The 21,478-nt window shown below is 44.1% G+C and overlaps 2 protein-coding genes across 6 annotated transcripts in view; one reads left to right on the top strand and one right to left on the bottom strand.

Moving 5' to 3' along the window:
• The window catches only part of RARB (retinoic acid receptor beta), a 479,431-nt gene extending 460,754 nt beyond the window's left edge, over positions 1–18,677 (top strand). For 2 of the 4 annotated variants that reach the window (XM_012555827.1, XM_004377377.2), the window contains exons 5-8: positions 1,614–1,790; positions 14,084–14,288; positions 15,298–15,456; positions 17,179–18,677. In XM_012555827.1, coding sequence (XP_012411281.1) covers positions 1,614–1,790; positions 14,084–14,288; positions 15,298–15,456; positions 17,179–17,375 — 738 coding nt within the window. In that variant the 3' untranslated portion in view covers positions 17,376–18,677. The remainder of the gene's footprint in view (positions 1–1,613; positions 1,791–14,083; positions 14,289–15,297; positions 15,457–17,178) is intronic. The other 2 variants (XM_012555826.1, XM_004377376.3) reach the window with 2 other exon arrangements.
• Positions 18,678–18,735: 58 nt separating this feature from the next.
• The window catches only part of TOP2B (DNA topoisomerase II beta), a 74,832-nt gene continuing 72,089 nt past the window's right edge, over positions 18,736–21,478 (bottom strand). For both annotated transcript variants that reach the window (XM_023732257.1, XM_004377375.2), the window contains exons 35-36: positions 20,155–20,252; positions 18,736–19,235 (exon numbers count right to left, since the gene is read on the bottom strand). In XM_023732257.1, the coding sequence (XP_023588025.1) occupies positions 19,068–19,235; positions 20,155–20,252 (266 nt within the window). In that variant the 3' untranslated portion in view covers positions 18,736–19,067. The remainder of the gene's footprint in view (positions 19,236–20,154; positions 20,253–21,478) is intronic.

The following is a 21,478-nucleotide window of genomic DNA, read 5'->3' as shown; positions in this document are numbered from 1 at the left end:
CTTTTTTGTCTTTTATTTTCAGTATGGAAAATTTCCAACATAATATAAAAGTAGAAAGAATAGTATAACGAAGCCCCATGATTATTCCATGGCCGATCTTGTTTCATTTCTTACCCCCACCGCCCCCGCCCCCCACACAAACACTCTCCACATTACATATAATTGTCAAGCAAATTCCAGACATCATATCATTTTATCTGTAAATATTTTAGTACGTATTCTAAAAGATAGAAACTTTCACACACAAGAAAGCAGAATAACAATGCCCTTATCACTCCTCCTAAAATAAAGTTACCAGTAATTCCCTAATATCTCAGAGTTCCAATTTTCTGATATATGTCACAATTTCTTTAGTTAGTTGGAATCTGAATTCAGATAAAGCCCACATGTTGCGGCTGGTTGATAAGTTCTCTAAATCTCTCTCTTTTTTAAACCAAGTTTATTGAGGTATAAATTATGTAATGTAAAATTAATCTTTTTTAAATGGGCAGTTAGATGAGCTTGACAAAAGTAAAGTCACGTAGCCACCACCCCAATCAAGGGGCAGAGCATTTTCCCAAAAGTTCCCTCCTGCCCCTTTGTGATCAGTCCCCTCCCAGCCCTTGGAAACCTGTTCTCTTTCACTTGTTATACAAATGGAGTCAGATGGTATGTAGGCTTTGATGTCGGGCTTCTTTCACTTGGCGTAATGCTTTTGAGGTTCACCGGTGTTGTATGTAACATAAGTGAATAGCATTCCACTGCATGGTTCGATCACAATTTACTTATCTTTCACCAGTTAATGAACACTTGGGTCTCTTTTAATCTATAGGTTTCTCTCTCCATTTATTTTTTCCCTTGCAATGTATTTGTTGAAAAACCAGGTCATTGGTTTCTAGAGTTTCCCACATTCTGGATGCTGATGACTGCATCCTCATGGTGTGGTTTTCCGTGTTCTTCTATCTCCTGAATTTCTTGTAGTTTGATCTAGAGGCTTGATCTGATTCAGGTTGGATCTGGGGCTAGACTATTTCATAGCAGTGGTGTGTTTTTCCATTGGGAGGCACAAATGACAGGTTGCTTCTTTTTAAGATGTTAGTAACCATTGATGATCCATGCCTAGAACCATTAATTCATCGTGGTGGCAAAAGCTATGTCCATAGTCTATCATTCCCTCCTCATTTATTAGCTGGAATAGTGTCATACAGAGAAACTTTCTCATCTGCAACTTGATCCCTGGGTGGTGCCAATGGTTCGCACTTGACTACTAACGAAAAGGTTGGAGGTCCGAGTCACCCAGAAGCACCTCGGAAGAAAGGTCTGGTGATCTACTTCTGAAAAATCAGCCATTGAAAACCCTGTGGAGCACAATTCTACTCTTGACACACATGAGGTCTCCACACGTCAGAGCAGACTTGATGGCAACTGGCGGTTACCCGGTGGTACAGTGGTACAGGCATAAAACTTGGAGCATTTTAAAAAGGTGAATCCAAGCTAAAGGTTCAGCCAACCCACCAGGAAGCTCCCTGGTCAAGGCTGAAGTGTCAGCCTGTTAACAGAAAGTGTGTTGAGCTCCTCGCCTACTGTTGGGGTTCCCAGAAGCTAGGCCTGATGGTGTTTTCTCTCCCTCTTAGAATTCCAGTGCTGACCATCGAGTCCGACTGGACCTGGGCCTCTGGGACAAATTCAGTGAACTGGCCACCAAGTGCATTATTAAAATCGTGGAGTTTGCTAAACGTCTTCCAGGCTTCACCGGCTTGACCATCGCAGACCAAATCACCCTGCTGAAGGCCGCCTGCCTGGACATCCTGGTATGTGCCATTCTGAACTCGGGTGGCGGACAAAGAGGGAAGGAGGGAGGGAGAAAGGAAGGAAGGAAGGGGACTGAGATGCTGCGAAGATCTCCAGAGGAGGGTGTGGTTCCCCAGCCTGGCTTTCTCCTGCCTCCTTTGCACGCTGAATCCAGTCCTCTCGGCTTGAATCTTGGTTCAGTTGCCAAAAGCTCAGAGACCCCCTGGAGTCGCACAGAACCCTCCTGCCCTCTCTGCCCACTCTGCCCAGTGTAGGAAGCCCCTTTACATGATCTTGGGAAATTGGCTTGCACACCTTCAGGGATAGGTTAGTTGTTCACTGCCCCCAAATCAGCCCCTACCCATGGCTTGATCATTAGAAAGCTCACCTGGCTAGTGAGTGAGCATCTCCCTCTCTGCTGCTCCCACTCGCCCAGTCCCTGGGGCCTCACAGAACATTGGGTTCCCCTTCCACGGGACAGCCCCTTAGGTGTTCGAAAGACCAGCAGGATTCTCCAGGTTAAACCGACTGGAGGTGCATAGTAGCACCTGGGCTTCACCTCCTCATCTCACACCGCCTCCATCTGTGGCCTCAGGAACATCCCTTCCCGCTGTGGGCCTCACTTTCCTCAGCTGTACGAAAGGGGTCCCCAGTGCTCCTTAACTCCTGCCGCGCTCCCACTGTGGCTTCCAGAGCCTTAGAGGGGGTGAGGACGCCGTCCACACCCTCACCCTCTGCAGGCCTCTGCTGTCACCCTCTCTCCCCCTAGTGGGAACATCAGACATGGCGTGATCATCTCGGCTTTGCCTGTTTCCTTGGGTGGGGAAGCAGCTCCCATGAGAGGTGGCAGGGATGTGTCCTGCCTGGGGCATGAGTGCTGAGGCATATGAGGTGTGGGACAGGAGGCCAGTCCCAGGATGCATCAGAAAACAGGGAAGGTAAGATTAGCTTTTGCGGTGCCGTAAATCATAGATTTTTCTTTGTATTATGTCTTTCATAGCTTTGGATATAAACCATTCTGAAAAGCAAACTGAGTTACTATAACTAAACACACACACACACACCCCCAGTCCCTCTGAGAATGAGGTGATGGGACAATGGGGGCATTCTACAGGAAGCTGAGTGTTTGCAGGTCCTTCCATTCGATCATTAGACCTTAGGAGGAGTGGTAATGATTTCTCAGTAACAGATACCGGGGGTCCTGAGGGCGTATCTGGTGTTTTTCTTATAAAATCAGAGGGTCTGGGGTGAACCCAAAAACATAAAAAAATCAAAATATCAGAGCAGCATTAATTCATCACAGATCCATACGCTGTTGAGTTTGCAAACTTCAGCTCACCTGAGCCTCACACAACTCAGTGAGGTCAGGGGTGGGGGTGTGTGGATTCAGCCCATTTTACAGATAAGGAGCTGGAGGCTAGCTGAGTCATGAAGTGATATAGCACGTGGGTGCTACAGCCAAACCTTGAGACCTAAATCTTTGGACTGAGAAGTCATGAAAGGAAGTACAGAAAAAAGAGGATGAGAAGCATAAACAGGGGCCCTCAGGGACAGCAGAGATGTTAGAGGTCAGGGCCTGGGCCCCAGGGAAAGAACCAGCCAGCCAGCCTAAGATTAATAGAGACAACTTGGACAAATTAATGATGTTAATAATGAACTATTAGATAATTAGCAGTAATGCCCAGGGCCTTTCTAATGCTTTCCTCACAATTGTTTGAAGTATAACAGCTCTATAGAATTTTCCCTAAGCCTCAGAACACTCCCAAGATGTTAGTAGGGACTGGACTTATCACCACGTAATAAGAGATGCCACCAAGGCCCAGAGTAACTGAGTGATCTGCTGGGTGCATGCGCCATTCAGCACCTGCACCTGGGAATGGTATGGAATCCTGACTCCTGTACATCACTCAGCCATCCAGCAGGGCCAGGAGCCAACAGCTTTCCCAGTGCTCGGGCTCTGCCCTTATCCCTCTGCTTTTTTCCAGCTGCTGGATGGTGACAGATTGTGATCTCCCTCACCCCCAGCTCTTTGGGAAAGGTACAGAATGAGAGGGATGAGATCCCTCTAGGAAAGCACCTTGTTTCCATAAAGCTACACACTCGGTGATCAGGGTGTAGCCTACACAAGATTCAGAACTCCCTTTAAAGATCCCTTTCCCGCCTCCAAGGCCATCTTCCCACATCTCGCCTTTGCTTTTAGCTGTGCCCATATCAAACACTCTAGTGCCCTCCAGTTTGTGCATCTAAGAATCAGCCCCTAGCCCCACAGTGGAGTCAGCAAGAACAGGGACCAATTTCTGTTACCTTGGTCAAATCATTTAACTCTCTCCAAGCCTCAGTTTCCCCACCTATAAATAGGAAGACCAATAAGGTGTGAAATAAGGTAGTTACTTAAATAAGGGAAAATTAAAGATGGTAATGGCTGTAAGCACCTAGCATATACCTCGTGCTCAGTCAGTGGTGTTGAAAGTGATGGCAGGGCTGAGTTAAGTTCATGTGAACAATTTCAGCCTCTGGGTCAGGAGTCAGAAAACTCTTTCAACCACTCCTTCCTGGCCTTGCAGGGGTAGAGGATGAGGGGAGGGTCGTGTTCAATAGGCAAAGGGGAAAGACCCCTAGACGGGGGAAGGGCAGAGGCCTCTAGTCATATGAGATGAAACAAGCATACTGATTTGGCCCCAGACGAGCTCATTTCCAAGAATTTGTAGCAAAGGCGGTTAATCACAAGATCCTGAAAAATGCACAACTTCAAAGAGCATCTTTTGGATGAGAATATCAGTTGGCTGAGCTGTTTAGAAGGATCTTCTTATCTGAGCCATTGATGTATGGAGAGGGTGAGACAGAGAGCCCAGAAGGATGGACAGACAGACACAGACTGAGTCTATTCTCAGCTTCTAGAAAGGAAAGTTGAGGTTGTCCCGAAGAAGGTCACCATCCCAACTGAGTGCCATCTATTCCAAGCCAACGGTCCCCTTGTGTTGTGTGTGGTCTCCCGGACAAGACAGGGCCGTTTATTTGCGATTGCACGCTTCCCGCGGCCGGCTGGCATTGTAGTGGGAAGCGCTGTGATGTCAGCTGCAGCCGCACTGCGGAGGCTCTGGCGAAGAGCTGATTTATAATCATGAAGTGGGAGCCCCACTCAACACAGGTACAATGGGAAGGAAAAGCCCTTAACCAGTCCTGCCCCTGCTCCCTGCTGCCCTCCAGAGGGTCTCCCATCCCAGCCCTGCTTGGTGGGGCCTGTCTGTGGGCCCCACGCAGACTGTTTGATGGGAGTCCTCAGCCACGCTTCCCTCGCAGGGCTGGGGAGTGGGGATTCTGAGGCCTGTCACTGGGTTCTTAATTTCTCGTAGGGGCAAGTAGCCAAAAGTTCTCCGTTAAGATGAGCAACCTCTTCAGAATCCCTTCATTGCAGGTGGAGTTTTCCATTCCTTTCCTCACCCAGGAGTTTAGCATCCTAGGCCTGTGTTCAGAGCAAGCGAGGGAGCCCCCAAGAGCGGCCCCTTCACCTGAGCTCTGCCCTCGTGTTTTCCTTCCTGCTTAGTCTCCTTTATCCGCTTTTTCTTGTTTCATCCACCCCTCGCTCTCAACTGCCTCTTCTCCACTGCAGGTAAGTAGGATCAAGTCTCTCAACCTAAAAGAAAACTCAGAAAAACAACCCTGGAGGCTCTCTGACCTTCTGGTTTCTCTAGGCCTCCCTTCCTCTCTCCTTTCTTTCATTCCTGCCACAAATACTCACCCAGGGCCTGCTGTGTGCCAGGAACTGTTGTCGTAGACTCTGAGGACACCACAGGGTCAACACAGACCAAGTCCCTGCCCTCATGGAGCTGACCTTCTACCGGGGAGGAGGAAAATAAGCAAACACGGAAAGAGGTTTGGCAATGTCGTAGGTGCTACAAAGTAAAATGAAAGCAGAATGAAGGGACAGAGAGTGACTGAGGTGGGCAGGCACTGACTCCTGTAGTGCAGTTAGGGAAGCAGGGGACCTTTGAAGAGACCTGAATGAAGCAACAGAAGGAGCTGGAACCAGTGAGACTGATGGGAGAAGTGGAGAGATGTGCCGGCAGGAAAAAGCAGAGTTCAAAGACCCTGGGGTGGGAGAGTTCGAGGTGCATTGGAGAAACAGGGAGGAAGAGAGTGTGATACAGGACAGAGAGCACAGCGATTGTGGGGGAGCAGGAGGACCTGAGACCAGAGAGGAAGTGGGGTGTGAGATACAGTAGGGCCATGTAAATTTTCATTTTCAGTGTACTAAGGAGCTATTGGGTTCTGAGCAGAGGCAGGCCATGATCTGACTTTTGTGTTAAGAAGCTCATTCTGTCTTGTCATGCAGCACTGAATACATACTGGTTGAAGGAATGAATCACATACATATTGACTGAGCCCTTACTATGTGCCAGGGACCAGGGATACGGTAGGTTCCTGCCCTCCTGGAGTTTATAGTTGGCCCTTCAGTCCAGCCTAGGCCAGCTCCTAGTTTATCCACAGTACTTGCCCTCCCCACTCGACTCCCCCAAATGGCTCCATATTCATCTTGCTCCCCTTTTGATTTGCCCTAGCTGCTGGCTTGAGGTTACCAGTATGGGCTCTGAAGCCAGCCTGCCTGAGTTCAAAGTCTTGCCCTGACGCTTATGAGCTTTGTGGCCTTGGGAAAGTACTTCACCTCTCTGAGCCTCCGTTTCCGCACATTTAAAATGAAAGTGATAATAGAATCCTCCTTACAGGGTCTAGAACAGTGTTTTGGCACATAACAGGCCTCAGTCACCTTACATCTTATTACTGTTATTGTGAAGCCTCCCCACACCCTACGAGAGGGTCCTGTTGTCATCCATATTTTGCAGATGAGGCAGCCAAGGTCTCGGTGGAAGCCTAGGTCTACGGGGCTCCTCAGGGGGTGTTTTAAGCCTCTGAATAAAAGAGGGGAAAATTACCTTTAAAAAGTAGAGAAAGTTGAGCAATTTTTGATGAGAGGATGGCTTGCTTTGCCAGGATTCCTTAAAGGCTGCGATGGAGAACTCAATAGATAGCTGTAACTTTTACAATAAATTAAATCATGTAGGGCAGTGGTGAGGGGTAATTCACTTGTTATTCCAAAGACACGATTTTAACCCCTCTGGTTGGTGTTCAGAGGCCCTGGGGCAGGGGAGCTCCTGGTGCATTTGAGAAACAGAGGAAGAGAGTGTGACATGGGGGAGTGATGGGCAGTGGCACTCAGCCCCTCAGGAGAGGAGGCGGCTGTCCTGCTGGTACCCAGGCCTGTGGCTGCCCTGCCTCTGCCTAGGTTATCCCCACAGAGGAGCCATTTCCCACGTGTCTTGGAACTGGCATCTCAGAAGTGGGGCTTGTTACCCTTTATCATGGAGGAGAAGCTGCGGACCTGTCCTGCCTCACACAGACACCTCCTCCCCACCACTCGCTTGTCACTTCCCCCAACCTTGATCAGTCTCTTTTCTGACCCTTTCAGAGCCTTTACACATTTGGGTCATTCCTTCTGGAGTAGCCTTCCCCCACTTTCCACTTGGCTGGCTCCACTTCCTCTCAGCTGAATTCCACCTCCTCAGAAAGGCCTTCCCTGACCAGCTGCTTTATCTGTTTTATAACTAGGAATGTGTTTCCCTGTGTCTTCTACACTGGACTGTCAGCTCTGTGAGGTCAGGGATCATGCCAGGGTTGGTCACTGTGGGGTCCCTCAGGACCCGGTACAGTTCAGGCATAGAAGAAACATTCAGTGACTCTTTGTGGCTGAATGAATGAACAGATGAGCTAGTGAAGTAAAGACTGAAACTCAATTCCAGAATATGTGCTGCTTTCTAAGTGAAGGGGATACCCAAGCTCCAAGTGTGAGGTCTTTTCCTGCGGGACACACAAGGCTTCCCTGGTCCTGCCACCCGCTGCCCTCACTCCCCGTAAGAAAAGCATTCCCATGCCAGTCCTCGCTGCACCTTCTGTTGATGCAAAGTGGCTGCCCTGTGTGACTTCAAAACATGATTTGTGGCTCCTGAGGACCGTATGGCTAGTCAGCCACCAGGGACCATTCCCACATAAATCTGCTCCCCGCCCCCGACCCCGGGACTCAGTAGAGACAAGACTCCAGGCGGGAGAGGAGGGAACTCTGCACTTGGAGCCTCACAGCCTGAGTTCCTGCGTCAGCATTGCCTCTGGCCAGCTGTGCCATCGTGAAGAAACCCTGTGTCTCTCTGAGCCTCCGCTCACTCATCTGTGGGTGTGGAGCAATTAGCTGTCAGTCACAGGGAGTCACTGTGAGGTGGTCAGATTGTGAGGCGGTCAGACTCTGGGTTCAAATCCCAGCTCTGCCACTTAGGAGCTTTCTGACCTCAGACAAGCTTTGTGACCTCTCTGAGCCTTGAATTTCCCATCAGTAAAATGGGTAAAATAAAAAAAAAACCCAAACCCATTGCCGTCAAGTCAATTCCGACTCATAGCAACCCTACAGGACAGAGTAGAATTGCCTCATAGGATTTCGTAGGGAGCCCTGGTGGTGCAGTGGTTAGGAACTCAGCTGCTAACCAAATGGTTGGCAGTTCGAATCCACCTTGGAAACCCTATGGGGCAGTTATACCCTGTCCTATAGGGTTGCTAATGTGTCGGAATTGACTCGACAGCAACGGGGTTTTTCTTTTGTTTTTAATCTTTACGGAAGCAGACTGCCGTATCTTTCTCCCTTGGAGCGGCTGGTGGGTTCAAACCACCAATCTTTTGGTTAGCAGCTGAGTGTTTAACCACTGCACACCAGGGCTCCTACGGGTATAATATAGCTCCTCCTAATAAGGTTGTTGGATGAAGGAATTGAGTGTATGCATGTAAAGCGCTTAGCATAATATCTGGCACATCATAAGTGCTCATTTAAATTGACTGTTATCATCATCATCACTGAGTAGCCCAGATCCTCTTTGTGAACTGTTTAGTATTGCGCTGACAGGAAATAACCCAGCTGTCGTTATGGTGATCTGGAGCTACCATGTCTATTACAGCAACCACAAGCCACGTGTGGCTGTTGAGCACTTGAAATGTACAGTAAGTGTAACAGAAAGACCTAGTATTTAAAAAACTATTAAAAAAAACTCTCTAAAGATTTCTTGTATAGATTACAAGTTGAAATAAAACTAGATTAAATATATTATTAAAATTAATTTCACCTGATTCTCTTGACATTTTCTAATGTAGCAATTAGCGTGCTAGCCCAGAAAACAGTCACGATAAAAAGAGACTTCTGCTCCCAGCACCTGTGTCAAGGAAGGCCAGTGGCAGGTCCTGCTGGGAAAACTCTTCTTTTCCCACAAGTTCACCCAGATAGGTGCTGTGTTCCTCCAGTGAAGACAGCCACCCAAAGCTCTGTATGTGTTACTATTATTATTAACACTACTTAAATGTTTCCACAAGCACTTGGAGTTAAATAGTCAGATCAGATCAGGATCTGTCCACAAGATGCCAAACAAAATCAGCATACAGACTGAGAAGGGTGAGCAATCTGAGTGTTCTCCTTTGCTGAAAATCTTAGAAATCCCTGGATGCCCCCCTCAGGGGGTTACAAGGTGAGAGAGATTCTGATGGAGGAATGCAGTTCACTATGGAGGAATGCAGTTCACTTACTCAACAAATATCCATTAACCACCTACTGTGTGGAGGGAGGAGCCCTGGTGGCGCAGTGGTTAAGAGCTCAACTGCTAACTAAAAGGTCGGCAGTTCGAACCCACCAGCGGCTCCATGGAAACCCTATAGGGCAGTTCTACTCTGTCCTATAGGGTTGCTATAGAGTTGGAATTGACTCAGCGGCAAGGGGTTTGGTTTATGAGTGTGGCAGGAACCGTACTAGGTGCTAAAGATACAGCAGAGAGCAAGAGAGATGAGTAGAGCTGTTCTAGGAGCTCGCATTCTAGAGGGCAGATAGGTCAATAAACTCAGACAATGACAAGCACTATGAAGAAATTAGAACAGGATGATGGTTCATACTATGGAATCCTACACAACAATGGAAAAGAACAAACACATGGAGTGAATCTTATAGCCTGATATCGAGTGAATAAAAGCCAGACACAAAAGAGAATATGCTGTATGATTCCATTTATCTAAAGTTCAAGAAAAGGCAAAACTAATCTATAGGATTAAACCAAAACCAAACCTGTTGCCGTCAGGTTGATTCTGACTCATAGCAACCCTATGAGATCAAAACAATAGTTAAACTGCTCGCAAGCTTGAGAGCGGCCATCTAAGATGCATCAGTTGGTCCCAACTCACTTGGAGCAAAGGAGAATGAAGAACACCAAAGACACAAGGGAAATATAGCCCAAGAGACATAGGGTCACATAAACCAGAGACTCCATCAGCCTGAGACCAGAAGAACTAGATGGTGGCCGACTACCACCAGTGACCACCCTGACAGGGAATACAATAGAGAGACCCTGACGGAGTGGGAGAAAAGTGTGGAGCACAACTCAAATTCACATAAAAAGACCAGACTTAATGGGTCTGACCGAGACTGAAGGAACTCCTGAAGCCATGGCCCCTGGAAGCCCTGTTAACCCAGAACTAAAACCATTCCAGGAGCCCACTCTTCAGACAAAGATTAGACCGGACTATAAAACATAATTCTTGTGAAGAGAGTGCTTCTTAGTTCAAGCAGATACATGAGACCAAACGGGCAGCTCCTGTCCAAAGGCAGGATGAGAAGGCAGGAAAGGACAGGAGCTGGTTGGATGGACACAGGAAACCCAGGGTGGAAGGGAGGAGTGTGCTGTCTCATTGTGGGGATTGCAACTAGTGTCACATAACAGTGTGTATGGGTTTTTGTATGAGAAATTGACTTGAGCTGTAGACTTTTACCTAAAGCACAATTAAAAAAAAAAAAAAAAAAGTTACCCTGGGGAGGGGCTTTCACTGGGAGGGACAAAGGGGCCTTTTGAGTGCTAGAAATGCCCATATCTTGATCTAGGTGATGGTTGCACAAACATAGACTTAGGGGGAAATGCATTAAGCTATACAATTGAGATGTGTGCACAGCTCAAGCTATGCACGTTTTGTTAGTTATCTATTGCTGTGTGACAAATTACCCCAAAACTTATCAGCTTAATACAAGAAGCATCATTATCTCACAATGTCCCTGTGGGTTGGGAATCTGAATCTGGAAGTGACTTAGCTGGGTGGTCTGCTCAGGTTCTCTTACAAAGTTTTAGTCAAGACATCATCTAGGGCTGCAGTCATCTGACGACTGGGGCTAGAGGATCCACTTCCAAGATGGCTCATCACACACCTGGCAAATCAGTGCTGGTTATTGATGGAAGGGCTTTGTTCCTTGCTACGTCGATGAGGCTTCTTGAGGGTCCTCATGACATATTAACTGGCTTTCCCCAGAGCAAGCAATTCAAAAGAACAAGCAAGGAGGCCACAAAGCCATCTATGACCTAGTCTCAGAAACCACATAGTCACTTCCACCATATTCCATTCATTAGAAGCAAGTTACTAAGTCCAGGCCACACTCAAGGGGAAGGGGACTAAGTCCCACTTCTTAAAGGGAGGTGTATCAAAGAATTTGTGGACATATTTTAAATGGCCACACATTATACCACAATTTAAAATTCTTTTTTTTTTTTAAAGAAGATAGTGTGATGGAAAGTAATGGGCTTTGGGGGGGTGCTCGCTGTGTCTCTGAGGAGGTGACACTTGAGCTGAGATCTGAATAGGAAGGAGCCAGCCACATGAAGATCGGGGGAAGGCATTGACGGCAGCCGAAGGAGGAAGTGCCAGTGCTTTGCAGCAACAATGGAGACACAGAAAGAAGGCAGATAGGACCAGAAGGTCGTGAGCAAGGGGAAGGGGAGCAGTGGAGTTGGCAAGGTCAGTGGAGACCATGGAGGCCACAGAAGGAAGTTTGAATTTTATTCTAAAGATGACTAGAAGCTTTTGGGAGAACTTTAGCAAAAGAGAGATCTCCTCTGATGGTGTGCTATAGCTGCTGTGGATTCTATACCCAGGTACAAGTGGAAATAGGAACCAGTTCAGAAGCCCTCAGCAGAGGAGAGAAGATGGTGGATGGGATGAGTGGTCACAGGGGCAAGGAGAAAAGGAAACAAATCCCTGGCCTGGCCCCCACAAGCTCACTTCCTTTTGGGCCTCCATCTTCAGGCAGTGGGTTCACTGAAGGCACACCAACTCACAGACCCATCAAACATTGTGGAAAGATACACAGTTGTCTTTGCTGACAGCAAGAAGAGAGGGTCCTCTTTGCCCTGAGGAGGATCAGCTTTGACCATCAGCAGGAGCTTTGTCTGGTCCTTTCATAAGTCTTGCCTGGGCTATTTTTACCCATCTCATGGGACCAACATGCTAGTCTTTCCAGATAAAATGCCCTTTCAAACAAAGGGTATTTTAATCCTGGAGAAGAACTCAATGGTTGCCAGTTGACTTAAGTGTGACAGAATGAAACTGTTCGGTTTCAGTCCAGAGGCAGGACTGGCCAGAAGCTGGAGGAGGGTGCCTGCTACACACTGGACTGGTCCTGTTTCGTGGCTGGGGCAGGGGAGGGATGTGGAGGCTCCCGATAGAAGACAATGTTGGGTATTTGTCCATCTCGGGTCATGTGCCCTTCCTTGCTGGATGCACAATTAATAGTTGGATTTGGTTTTGAACTTTCTAGGGAGAGAGGTAATGGGATGCTGTTTAGATGCTTCATCAGAATCCAAATATTCTGCAACCTTTGAGGGAGAAATTCCTTCAGAATAGAATGATTGGAAAGAGATGTTTATGTGCGCTGTTTGGATTTGGATTTCTAAGAGCTGTTTACTACTTGCAGATGCCTAAATCTTGGTTTTCTTTTCCTTCCCAGCAAATTCCCATTTCTGTCATTCTTCGGGGGACGGAATTTAGTGCATTTGTGCATCTTGGTAGCATGTTAAAGCTGTCAAGACTTATTTAGTACCAGTTTGGTTCCAAACTGGAAACGTGTCTGGAGGTTTTGAGCCCATAGATATTGAGCATCCTAACATAGCATCTCTTGATGACTGACCCACAACACTCCCTGAGGAGGCAGTATTTGTGTTTCTCCAGGCAGTTGAAGGAACTTGGAGGTAGGGATTGGGAGATCTGTGTCCTAGGCTGAGGCCCCATTTTTTGTGTGATCTTGGACGCCACACCTCTCGGGCTTTCAAGGGACTATAAGGGTTACACTCAATGACCTCTAGGTTCCCTTGCTGCTCCGACATTGGGAATGGCTTCATACCCCATCAGCTACCGAGGTGAAGTGAGACAGTCACCTGGTCAGGAACCCAGAAGAAATGACTGGACATACCTGAGAGGCAAAAATGTCCACACATCCAATAAAGAAGAATCGTTGTGATGTTTGGATATCACTCGTATTATCAGGTGCTTTCCAGTTCATTGTGCCACTTGGTCACACAATAGGAACATTAAGAATTCGAGACTATGTCCTGGTTTAGATGATTTTGTCCCTCCCCAATATAAAGTGAAGTTTGTAGAACTGGTTCCAGGATACAGGCTGTGCCATTTCTGTATTCCAGATCAACCACCATGAATAGCCGTGCAGGCACCCAACCCAGGGGACAAATGGGGCTAATATGAAATCTAGTTCTGTCGCCTAATCTTAGCGAGGCATCTGGGTTTGAATATTGGCACGAGGGCATGAGGTAGCGTTGAAGTGGTAGTTAAGGGCACAGGCTCTGGAGATGTAGGGCCTGAATTCAAATCGTGCCATCTAGTAGTTATGTGACCCAGGACACACTATTCAGGGTTGTTTCCTCGTCTGTAAAGTGAATAGCAGTTCATCGCTGAAACTTTCTGAGCCTCAAGTCCCTCAGCTGTAAAATAAAGTTCCCTTTACTGAGTTGTTTGAAAGATTGAATATAGGGCATGTATAATACTTGACATATACTAGGCATTTAATCAATGGTGGATAGTCTCGTTTTTGGTGTAAGCTCTTTAAAGAATAGAAACTTACTCATCGTTGTATCCACAGCACCTGGCACAGTGCCTAGGACTAAGGAGGTACTCAGTAAGTGTTTATTTGAATCCATGATGAATTACTTTTAGCAGTTATTTCTCACAATTTCTCGTGTCCTATTCATTACTCCTTAAATAACTTTAGCCCCTGTGTTTTGACTTCTGTGCTCTTTTAATGAAAGAGCTGGAGAAGATACTCAGCGTCTGAAAGGGGGCGGCATGCCCGGTGTCATGTAAGAGCTCCTTGGAAATCTTCGTGTTGTTTCCTGGCTAGATCTGGCTGATGCTCTCAGGACAGCTGGCTTAGATGATGCATCAAGTATGTTGTTGTTTTATCTTTTAGATTCTTAGAATCTGCACCAGGTATACCCCAGAGCAAGACACCATGACGTTTTCAGATGGCCTTACCCTAAATCGAACTCAGATGCACAATGCTGGATTTGGTCCTCTGACTGACCTTGTGTTCACCTTTGCCAACCAGCTCCTGCCTTTGGAAATGGATGACACAGAAACAGGCCTTCTAAGTGCCATCTGCTTAATCTGTGGAGGTACCACTTACCTAGTAAAGCCCTGTGTGGCTCCATGAAGAAGAAGTGGCAGTTGTAATTTATGGGTTATGGAAGTTATTTTTCATGGGAAAATACACGTGAATAAAGCCAGGCATGCATGCCTGGGTGTGGTGGTGTGTTTTTCCATATTGTTATGAATTAAATCGTGGTATTTGGGCTCCTTCTGCTCTTGAAAGAAATACCAAAAGGTTATTTCTCCAACTGCCACAGGTATTTTTTAAAAGGCAGGATTAGACTATTGTAAAGTTAATTGCCTAGGGACATTTGAATGATGATCTGAGGGACTTGCATGTGCTGTTTGCTAATTTAGTGGCCGGGAATACAAGCCACTAGCTTGCCACAACCTCCCCCCACCCTCTGAAGGTATGGGATAAAATATGGCTTTCTTCTTAGTGTGACCCATACTGGCTCACAGGAGGCTGAATCATAAGTGGTTAAAAAGTAATGGCTTTAATTAAGGGGCAGAGTTACCTTGCTTTTATAAGCATCCTGCCCAAGGTTTTTTAAAATTCAGTTCAGTAGTGCCACCTCCTGGCCATGAGAGGTAATTCTCTTATCGGACAAAAGCAACAAACCATGAAAATGTGCTTTCAACCACGAAGAGAAGCAATCATTTTTGTGTGTTACTGCTTAAAGCAATTGCATATACCTTCAAATCTTAGTCTTACAGGAACAAGAAAATCTTATAAAACCAAAAACCAAACCTGTTGCTGTCGAGTTGATTCTGACTCATAGTGACCCTACAGAACAGAGTAGAACTGCCCCATAGGGTTTCCAAGGAGCACCTAGTGGATTTGAACTGCTGACTTCTTGGTTAGCAGCTGTAGCTCTTAACCACTGTGTGAGCATGGTTTCCAAATAGAAACAACAAAAAAAAAAAAAAAAAAAAAGGAAGAGGGGAAATGGGCCAAAGTCCTCTAGCTTGGAGAGTAAATAGCCCTTCCATTCCTGGTACTAACGATTTTAATACTTTATTCCTGGTGTCTAGACCGTCAGGACCTTGAAGAACCAACAAAAGTAGATAAGCTACAAGAACCACTGCTGGAAGCACTAAAAATTTATATCAGAAAGAGACGACCCAGCAAGCCTCACATGTTTCCAAAGATCTTAATGAAAATCACGGATCTCCGCAGCATCAGTGCTAAAGGTATGCCTTTAGAATCTGTACCATATTCACAAAGCGGACTTGTGTTGTTTTTTTAAACCCTGTGTTTTAAATCAAGATGTTTGATAACAGGTCCCTTTTTTTTTTTTTAAGTTTTGGAACTCATTTCTCATTAAAATCAAAAGAAATTATTCTCCTCCCTCCAAAATAAAACCCCTCAAATCTTACCCTACTTAATAATCTGAATAGATTGAGAGCCTTAAAATTCAGACGACCAAGTGATGAGACAAACATTGTTTTCCAGAGAACATACTACGTGACAAGCGTTTAAATTTTCTACTTTTTATACTTTTCGTTCCAGCTTTCCGCATAGTCTATGTAAAACTTGACTCCAGTTTTTCCTTAACACGCAAGCCCCGAGAAAAATGAATAGTACTTAGGGTAATTGTTATTGGTTAAGCTTCTCTCTCAATTAATGTAGCCATTGCTTCCTCCCGTATTGACAGATGTACTTCTGCACACCTCTAAGCAAAGGAATTCTTGCCTTCCAGAGAGGTATAAATATTCTTTGCCTACTGATTTTCAGTTTATGTGGCAATTCAAGCAATTACAGAAGTGCCTAGAGCCATATCATGGTTGAGTGTTAGAGTTTTTCTGTGTGTAGAGAAGAGTCAGCAGCTATCCCGGGGTACCTATTATTTGTCATTCTCCTTCCCCATTAGCGTACTATCCCTGAAGACCTTGGCGAGCCAAGGAACAGGCTTTACATTTCAGAAAGTACTTAAAAGCACAGTGAACTTGTTTGACAAGGAGTCACAATTCTTGAGCCCCTTCTAAGAGGTTTCTTCAGTGAGACATCCGGAGCTCATTCCTAGCATTGGGATTAAGAGGAGCCGCAAAGAGCAGATTACAGTGCTTGAGCAATGTAATTATGAATATGAATCTGTCCTTAATTTTAAAAAATGAGGCTATTTAACGTAATCCTGCCATCCCCTGTATATAACTAGGCCAGTGTTATACCCAATAGACATTACTGCACTCACGGACACGTTCTATAGTCTGCACTGTCCAATACAGTAGCCTAGCACACGCGGCTGCTGAGCACTTCAAATGTGGCTAATGCAACTGAGGCACTGAATTTCTAATGGTATTTAATTTAGCAGATTCAAATCTGGCCATGAGAGGTAGTGCACGGTTATGATGCAACTCCTCCATTCCTGGGTAGCTGGTATCCTTTCAGCGGTCTCATTTTCAAGATACACTCTTTTCTGGTCTTTCATCAGGAACTTTTCTTGGTAAAGCATATACTGATACTGTTTTCTGAAACTGCTTGAGGCACCACATCTCTGCTGCTTTTCTATAGATGTGTTAATTTTGTAACTCTAGCAGAGCCTCTGGGAGATACTGTTAGCACAATTTCCTGTTATCAAAAGGAGCAGTAGTATCAGCTGTTGCCTCCTTTAAAAATGAGTGGAGTTCTAAGTTGGTTAAGAACCAAATCTGATTCTGACTTTACACTAACATGACTGTTTGTTAGTGGATGACGTTCCCATTCTAAATGGATGTGTTTTTATTTAGAATTACACTAATAAGCAGATCCTTTCAACAAAGATGAAAGCCACTTGGTATCTGTATTTTATAACTTGACTTATTCATAAGCAAGCGTAAGGCTGAGGAAACACCCTTGTTAAAAAAGATGAAAGTTAGGTCCCTTTTATCCTACTTAACTCCTTGATCTTAACGAGATTTCTCTTTTCTTAAAAGGTGCAGAACGTGTAATTACCTTGAAAATGGAAATTCCTGGATCAATGCCACCTCTCATTCAGGAAATGCTGGAGAATTCTGAAGGACATGAACCGCTGACCCCAAGTTCAAGTGGGAACACAGCAGAGCACAGTCCCAGCATCTCGTCCAGCTCAGCGGAGAACACCGGGCTCAGCCAGTCACCACGGGTGCAATGAGACAGTCTCCAGCTACTTCAAACATTCCCCAGTACCGTCAGTTCCAGGATTTAAAATGTAAGAAAAACCATTTTTACTGCTGCTTAGTTTTTGGACTGAAAATATATTAAACTCAAGAAGGACCAAGAAGTTTTCAAATGTATCACTATATACTCCTCTTCACTGTCTAACTTACCTAGAGAAATACAAACTTTTTAAATTCTAAAGAGCAGCCATTTCATGCAACCAGAAACTAGTTAAAAGCTTCTGTTTTCCTCTTTGAACACTCAAGATTGCATGACAAAGACCCAGTCAAAATGATTTACACCCTGGTTAAGTTTCTGAAGACTTTGTACATACAGATGTATGGCTCTGTTCTTTCTATACTGTATGTTTGGTGCTTTCCTTTTGTCTTGCATATTCAAAATAACCAAGACACCAGGATTATGAACTATACATGTCCAGCTAAAGATCTGAAAAGATACTGTCTTGCTTTCACAGAACAATCAAGACGTCAAGGTAAGGAGATGGGACTACTGTACAGTGTAAGGCTAAAGTTTAGTTAGTACAGAAGCTTGTCCTTGCTTTTTGATGCTCTCAAACCACATCTTTTAGTTCATGTCGCCCAGTAAAAGTATACAAATTCACTGCACTAGCAGAAGATAATTCTGTATTAGTGTAAGTAACTGCCAGTTCAGTTAATCAGATGTCATTTGTTCAATTGTTAATGTCACTTTAAATTAAAAGTGATTACTTGTTCAATGAGATTAACTACACACAGTAAAAAGAAAAAAAAAAAAGATAAATTACATTTTTACAGTAATGATAGCCTCCAAGGCAGAAACACTTTTCAGTGTTAATAAGAAGTTTTTGTTTACCTGTTCACAAGCCATTAAGGGAAATTTCATGGGATAATTAGCAGGCTGGTCTACCACCTGTACTGTGTAAAACTCTAGTGTCCTTCCTGATTCATGCCTGCTCCTGGGATTTTTTTTTTTTCCCCGTCCTTCCTGATGCAGGGGGGCTAACATTAAATCCCACAGGCATGGGCAGAGCTCTGCCTCTTTGACCTTGTTCAATCACTATGAAGCAGAGTGAAAGCTGTGGTAGAGTGGTTAACAGATACAAGTGTCAGTTTCTTAGTTCTCATTTAAGCACTAGTGGATTTTTTTTTTTTTTGATATATTAGCAAGTCTGTGATTGATGTACTTTCACTGGCTCTGTTTGTACATTGAGATTGTTTAACAATGCTTTCTATGTTCATATACTGTTTACCTTTTTTCCATGGAGTCTCCTGGCAAAGAATAAAATATATTTATTTTACAGGCGTGTGTGTGGGAGCTTTACTACACTTGCATTCAGTAAAGAGACAGACAGAAAACACAGTTCCATTTTTAATGTTTAAATTTCATTTCAAAAAGCAGGTCTGAGTCTGCAACCATGACAATTAAAATCTGTGCTAACGCACGGGCAGTCTATAACAATTCTACAAGCCAATCAGATAGTACATGACATTTCAATGAGTAAAAAAGAGCATAAAACTGTATGTGTAAGAACAAAATGTTAAAAGGCCTACCACAATAATAAAAAACCATCAATTACATCATCACGTTAAAATAAGCCAGATGTACAAAAGTCTGAGACGAAAAGGACAAACACAAGGTATTTGTTGAAAAATGTTTCTGTGCTCTTCGGGCACTTAATTAAACATTGTTAATTAAACATTGCAAAATCCACATCTTCTTCTTCATCAGACTCTGCAAAATATTTTACTTCTTTTCTAGCCCTACCGGTTCGTGGCAGAGAAGGTGGTTCAGAAGCGAAGTCTGATGGGAAGATGTCCACATCTGAATCCTGATCAAAAGATGATTTCTTCGGTTTCTAAATTTTTTTTTTAGAAAGTAGATTTAAAATCCAAAGTTAAAAAGAATTCTTTACACTTACAGTTAGGAAATATTACAAACAATGGTGCTTTTAAAATCAGAATTGCAGTGCTAACCAAATGTACGACCAGCTACCTAGTCATTATTTTGAAGGGAAAAGAAAAGGATTAAATAATTTGCCACTCTGGTGAGGGCTTGTATTTATCAAGTTCTAGCCTGTAAAACGCACCACTATTATTTTCTAAAATTATATATGCCCCAGCAAGTATGCATAATGCCCAAATTAATAAAAAATTCCAGTTGCCCCATCCACAAGTACATACAAAGAATTCATGAGAGAGATACAAGGTGACTCATATACAGTGTGTAGTGCCCACTGTAAGTCTTTACAAAAACAGAGAAGGGTCACCAAGGTGGACCAGAGGCATCGAAAAACAGTGGATGGAAGAGGCCAATGCGGAGAGCAGCATAAAGCTCTCATCACCTATGTTTATTTTATATTTTTCAGTTTTAACGGGAAAAAGAGAGAGGGTACTTGTGAAGAGAGAGCTGCAATCAAATGAATTCAAGTTAAAAAATAAATCAGATTAGCCTCAAATAAATCCCAGTTTTAAAAAAAGCAGCCCTCACTTAGTGAATATTTCAAAGGTACTATTTCAAACAGGTAAAATATAACTACCGCTGCTCATGGATGAACTGGAATACTCTGAGTAGGTTATTTAATTTATACCATACTTTCTCCAAGAAATAGTACTTACTATATAAATTTATACTTGGATAATTCTTTCACCATATACAAGACTACTGATGATAAGAGATACCAGGATTAAAGCTGTTACAAACCATTACAGTAATAAGCAAACTAAGTCAGTTACACGTCATCGTAAACCATGTGTTACAAAGATGCCCCCAATTACCTTGCTTGTTGTCGTTTTGGATGTTTTCCTCCCAGGGTTATAATCACCTTCATTTTCAGAGCCAGATGCTTTCCTTTTCTTTGCCCCTCGACCTTTACCTTAAAATGATACAAAGGGGTTTTTTCCCCTCAAGGTTAAGGCAATATACAAAGATAAACGCCAAAACATTACCCTCTACTTTGACGTACCCAATCAGTACCACAATCCTGATCTCAGTAGGAATAATGTAGAAACAATTTGGGAGCATCATTTCCATCCTGGGGTTTACATGACTAAAGAGTATTTCACAAACACATTGAAACTAGTTTGAAGGTCCTGGTGACAAATTTAATGTCCAAGGCTCTGATACATAAAACACCTCCATTTTGCAAATGTGATCTGAGCCTGGAAAATGTCTGAGAAGAGTGCTTCTCAAACTATATATGGTATTAAAACAAAAAAAACCCACACACCGTTTTTTAAATTTCCAATTTATGAAGGACCAAGCTTTTAAAAATGTAATAAAAATATGAATTACTAGAAAAGTAATCAGATGCTTAGATAGGAATGCCAAATTATTATAAAGGTTTAAGTGTTCCCTCAATTTTTTAACTTATCTCACCACAAACTAGGAACAACCAATCTGCAGATCCCACTGTGAATAGCACAATTTTAAAATAAACACCCAGTATTAATCAAAACAACCCACTTGTCAAATCCATATCCCTTCGCAGACCTAGAATCACTACATGCTGCATATTTTTTTCACCATTGGAGGAGGAAGGGGAAAGGCAATATTTAAAGGTGACCAGACGTTCTCCATCCCACAACAATGCCAGTGAAAGAGAAAATGGAACTAAATGGCAGTTCTAAATCCTAAATGTGATAGCTCTGACCTACTAGATGGCATTAGAAGGGAAAGACAGCCTGAATAATCTCGGAATGTCCTATGTAATCAAAGGGAACAATGAAATAGCATTTTGACTTTGTAACCGTTTCAAACCATGCGTATCATAAGTATTAAGAGTCTCATGCTCTACTGACTGAGCTAGCCGGGCAAGTGCATATCACAAGTATTGACACCCACCTCCCCAGTTACTGTGATTCTTTCCCACCTTCTTATTCTCCCTTTTTCCAGGAAATCTCCTTATCCAAGCCCCTTTGTTAAGTACAACACATTGTTGACAGTATCCTTCAGTTGGATAACAGGTTGCACACTGACCCCTCAAGAGCATGTTATTTCATGCATACATATTTTTAAAAGTATCTTTAAGGGCTTTCCAGATTCTAGAGGCAAAGAGGGGGTGCTAGGGAGAACTGGTGCTCGTCCCCTTGCATGGCCCTC

Source organism: Trichechus manatus, unplaced genomic scaffold, assembly GCF_000243295.1.
Source record: "Trichechus manatus latirostris isolate Lorelei unplaced genomic scaffold, TriManLat1.0 scaffold00049, whole genome shotgun sequence".
Taxonomy (NCBI): Eukaryota; Metazoa; Chordata; class Mammalia; order Sirenia; family Trichechidae; genus Trichechus; species Trichechus manatus.
The sequence above is the reverse complement of the archived record's forward strand: the minus strand, read 5'-3'. Positions and strand labels throughout refer to the sequence as shown.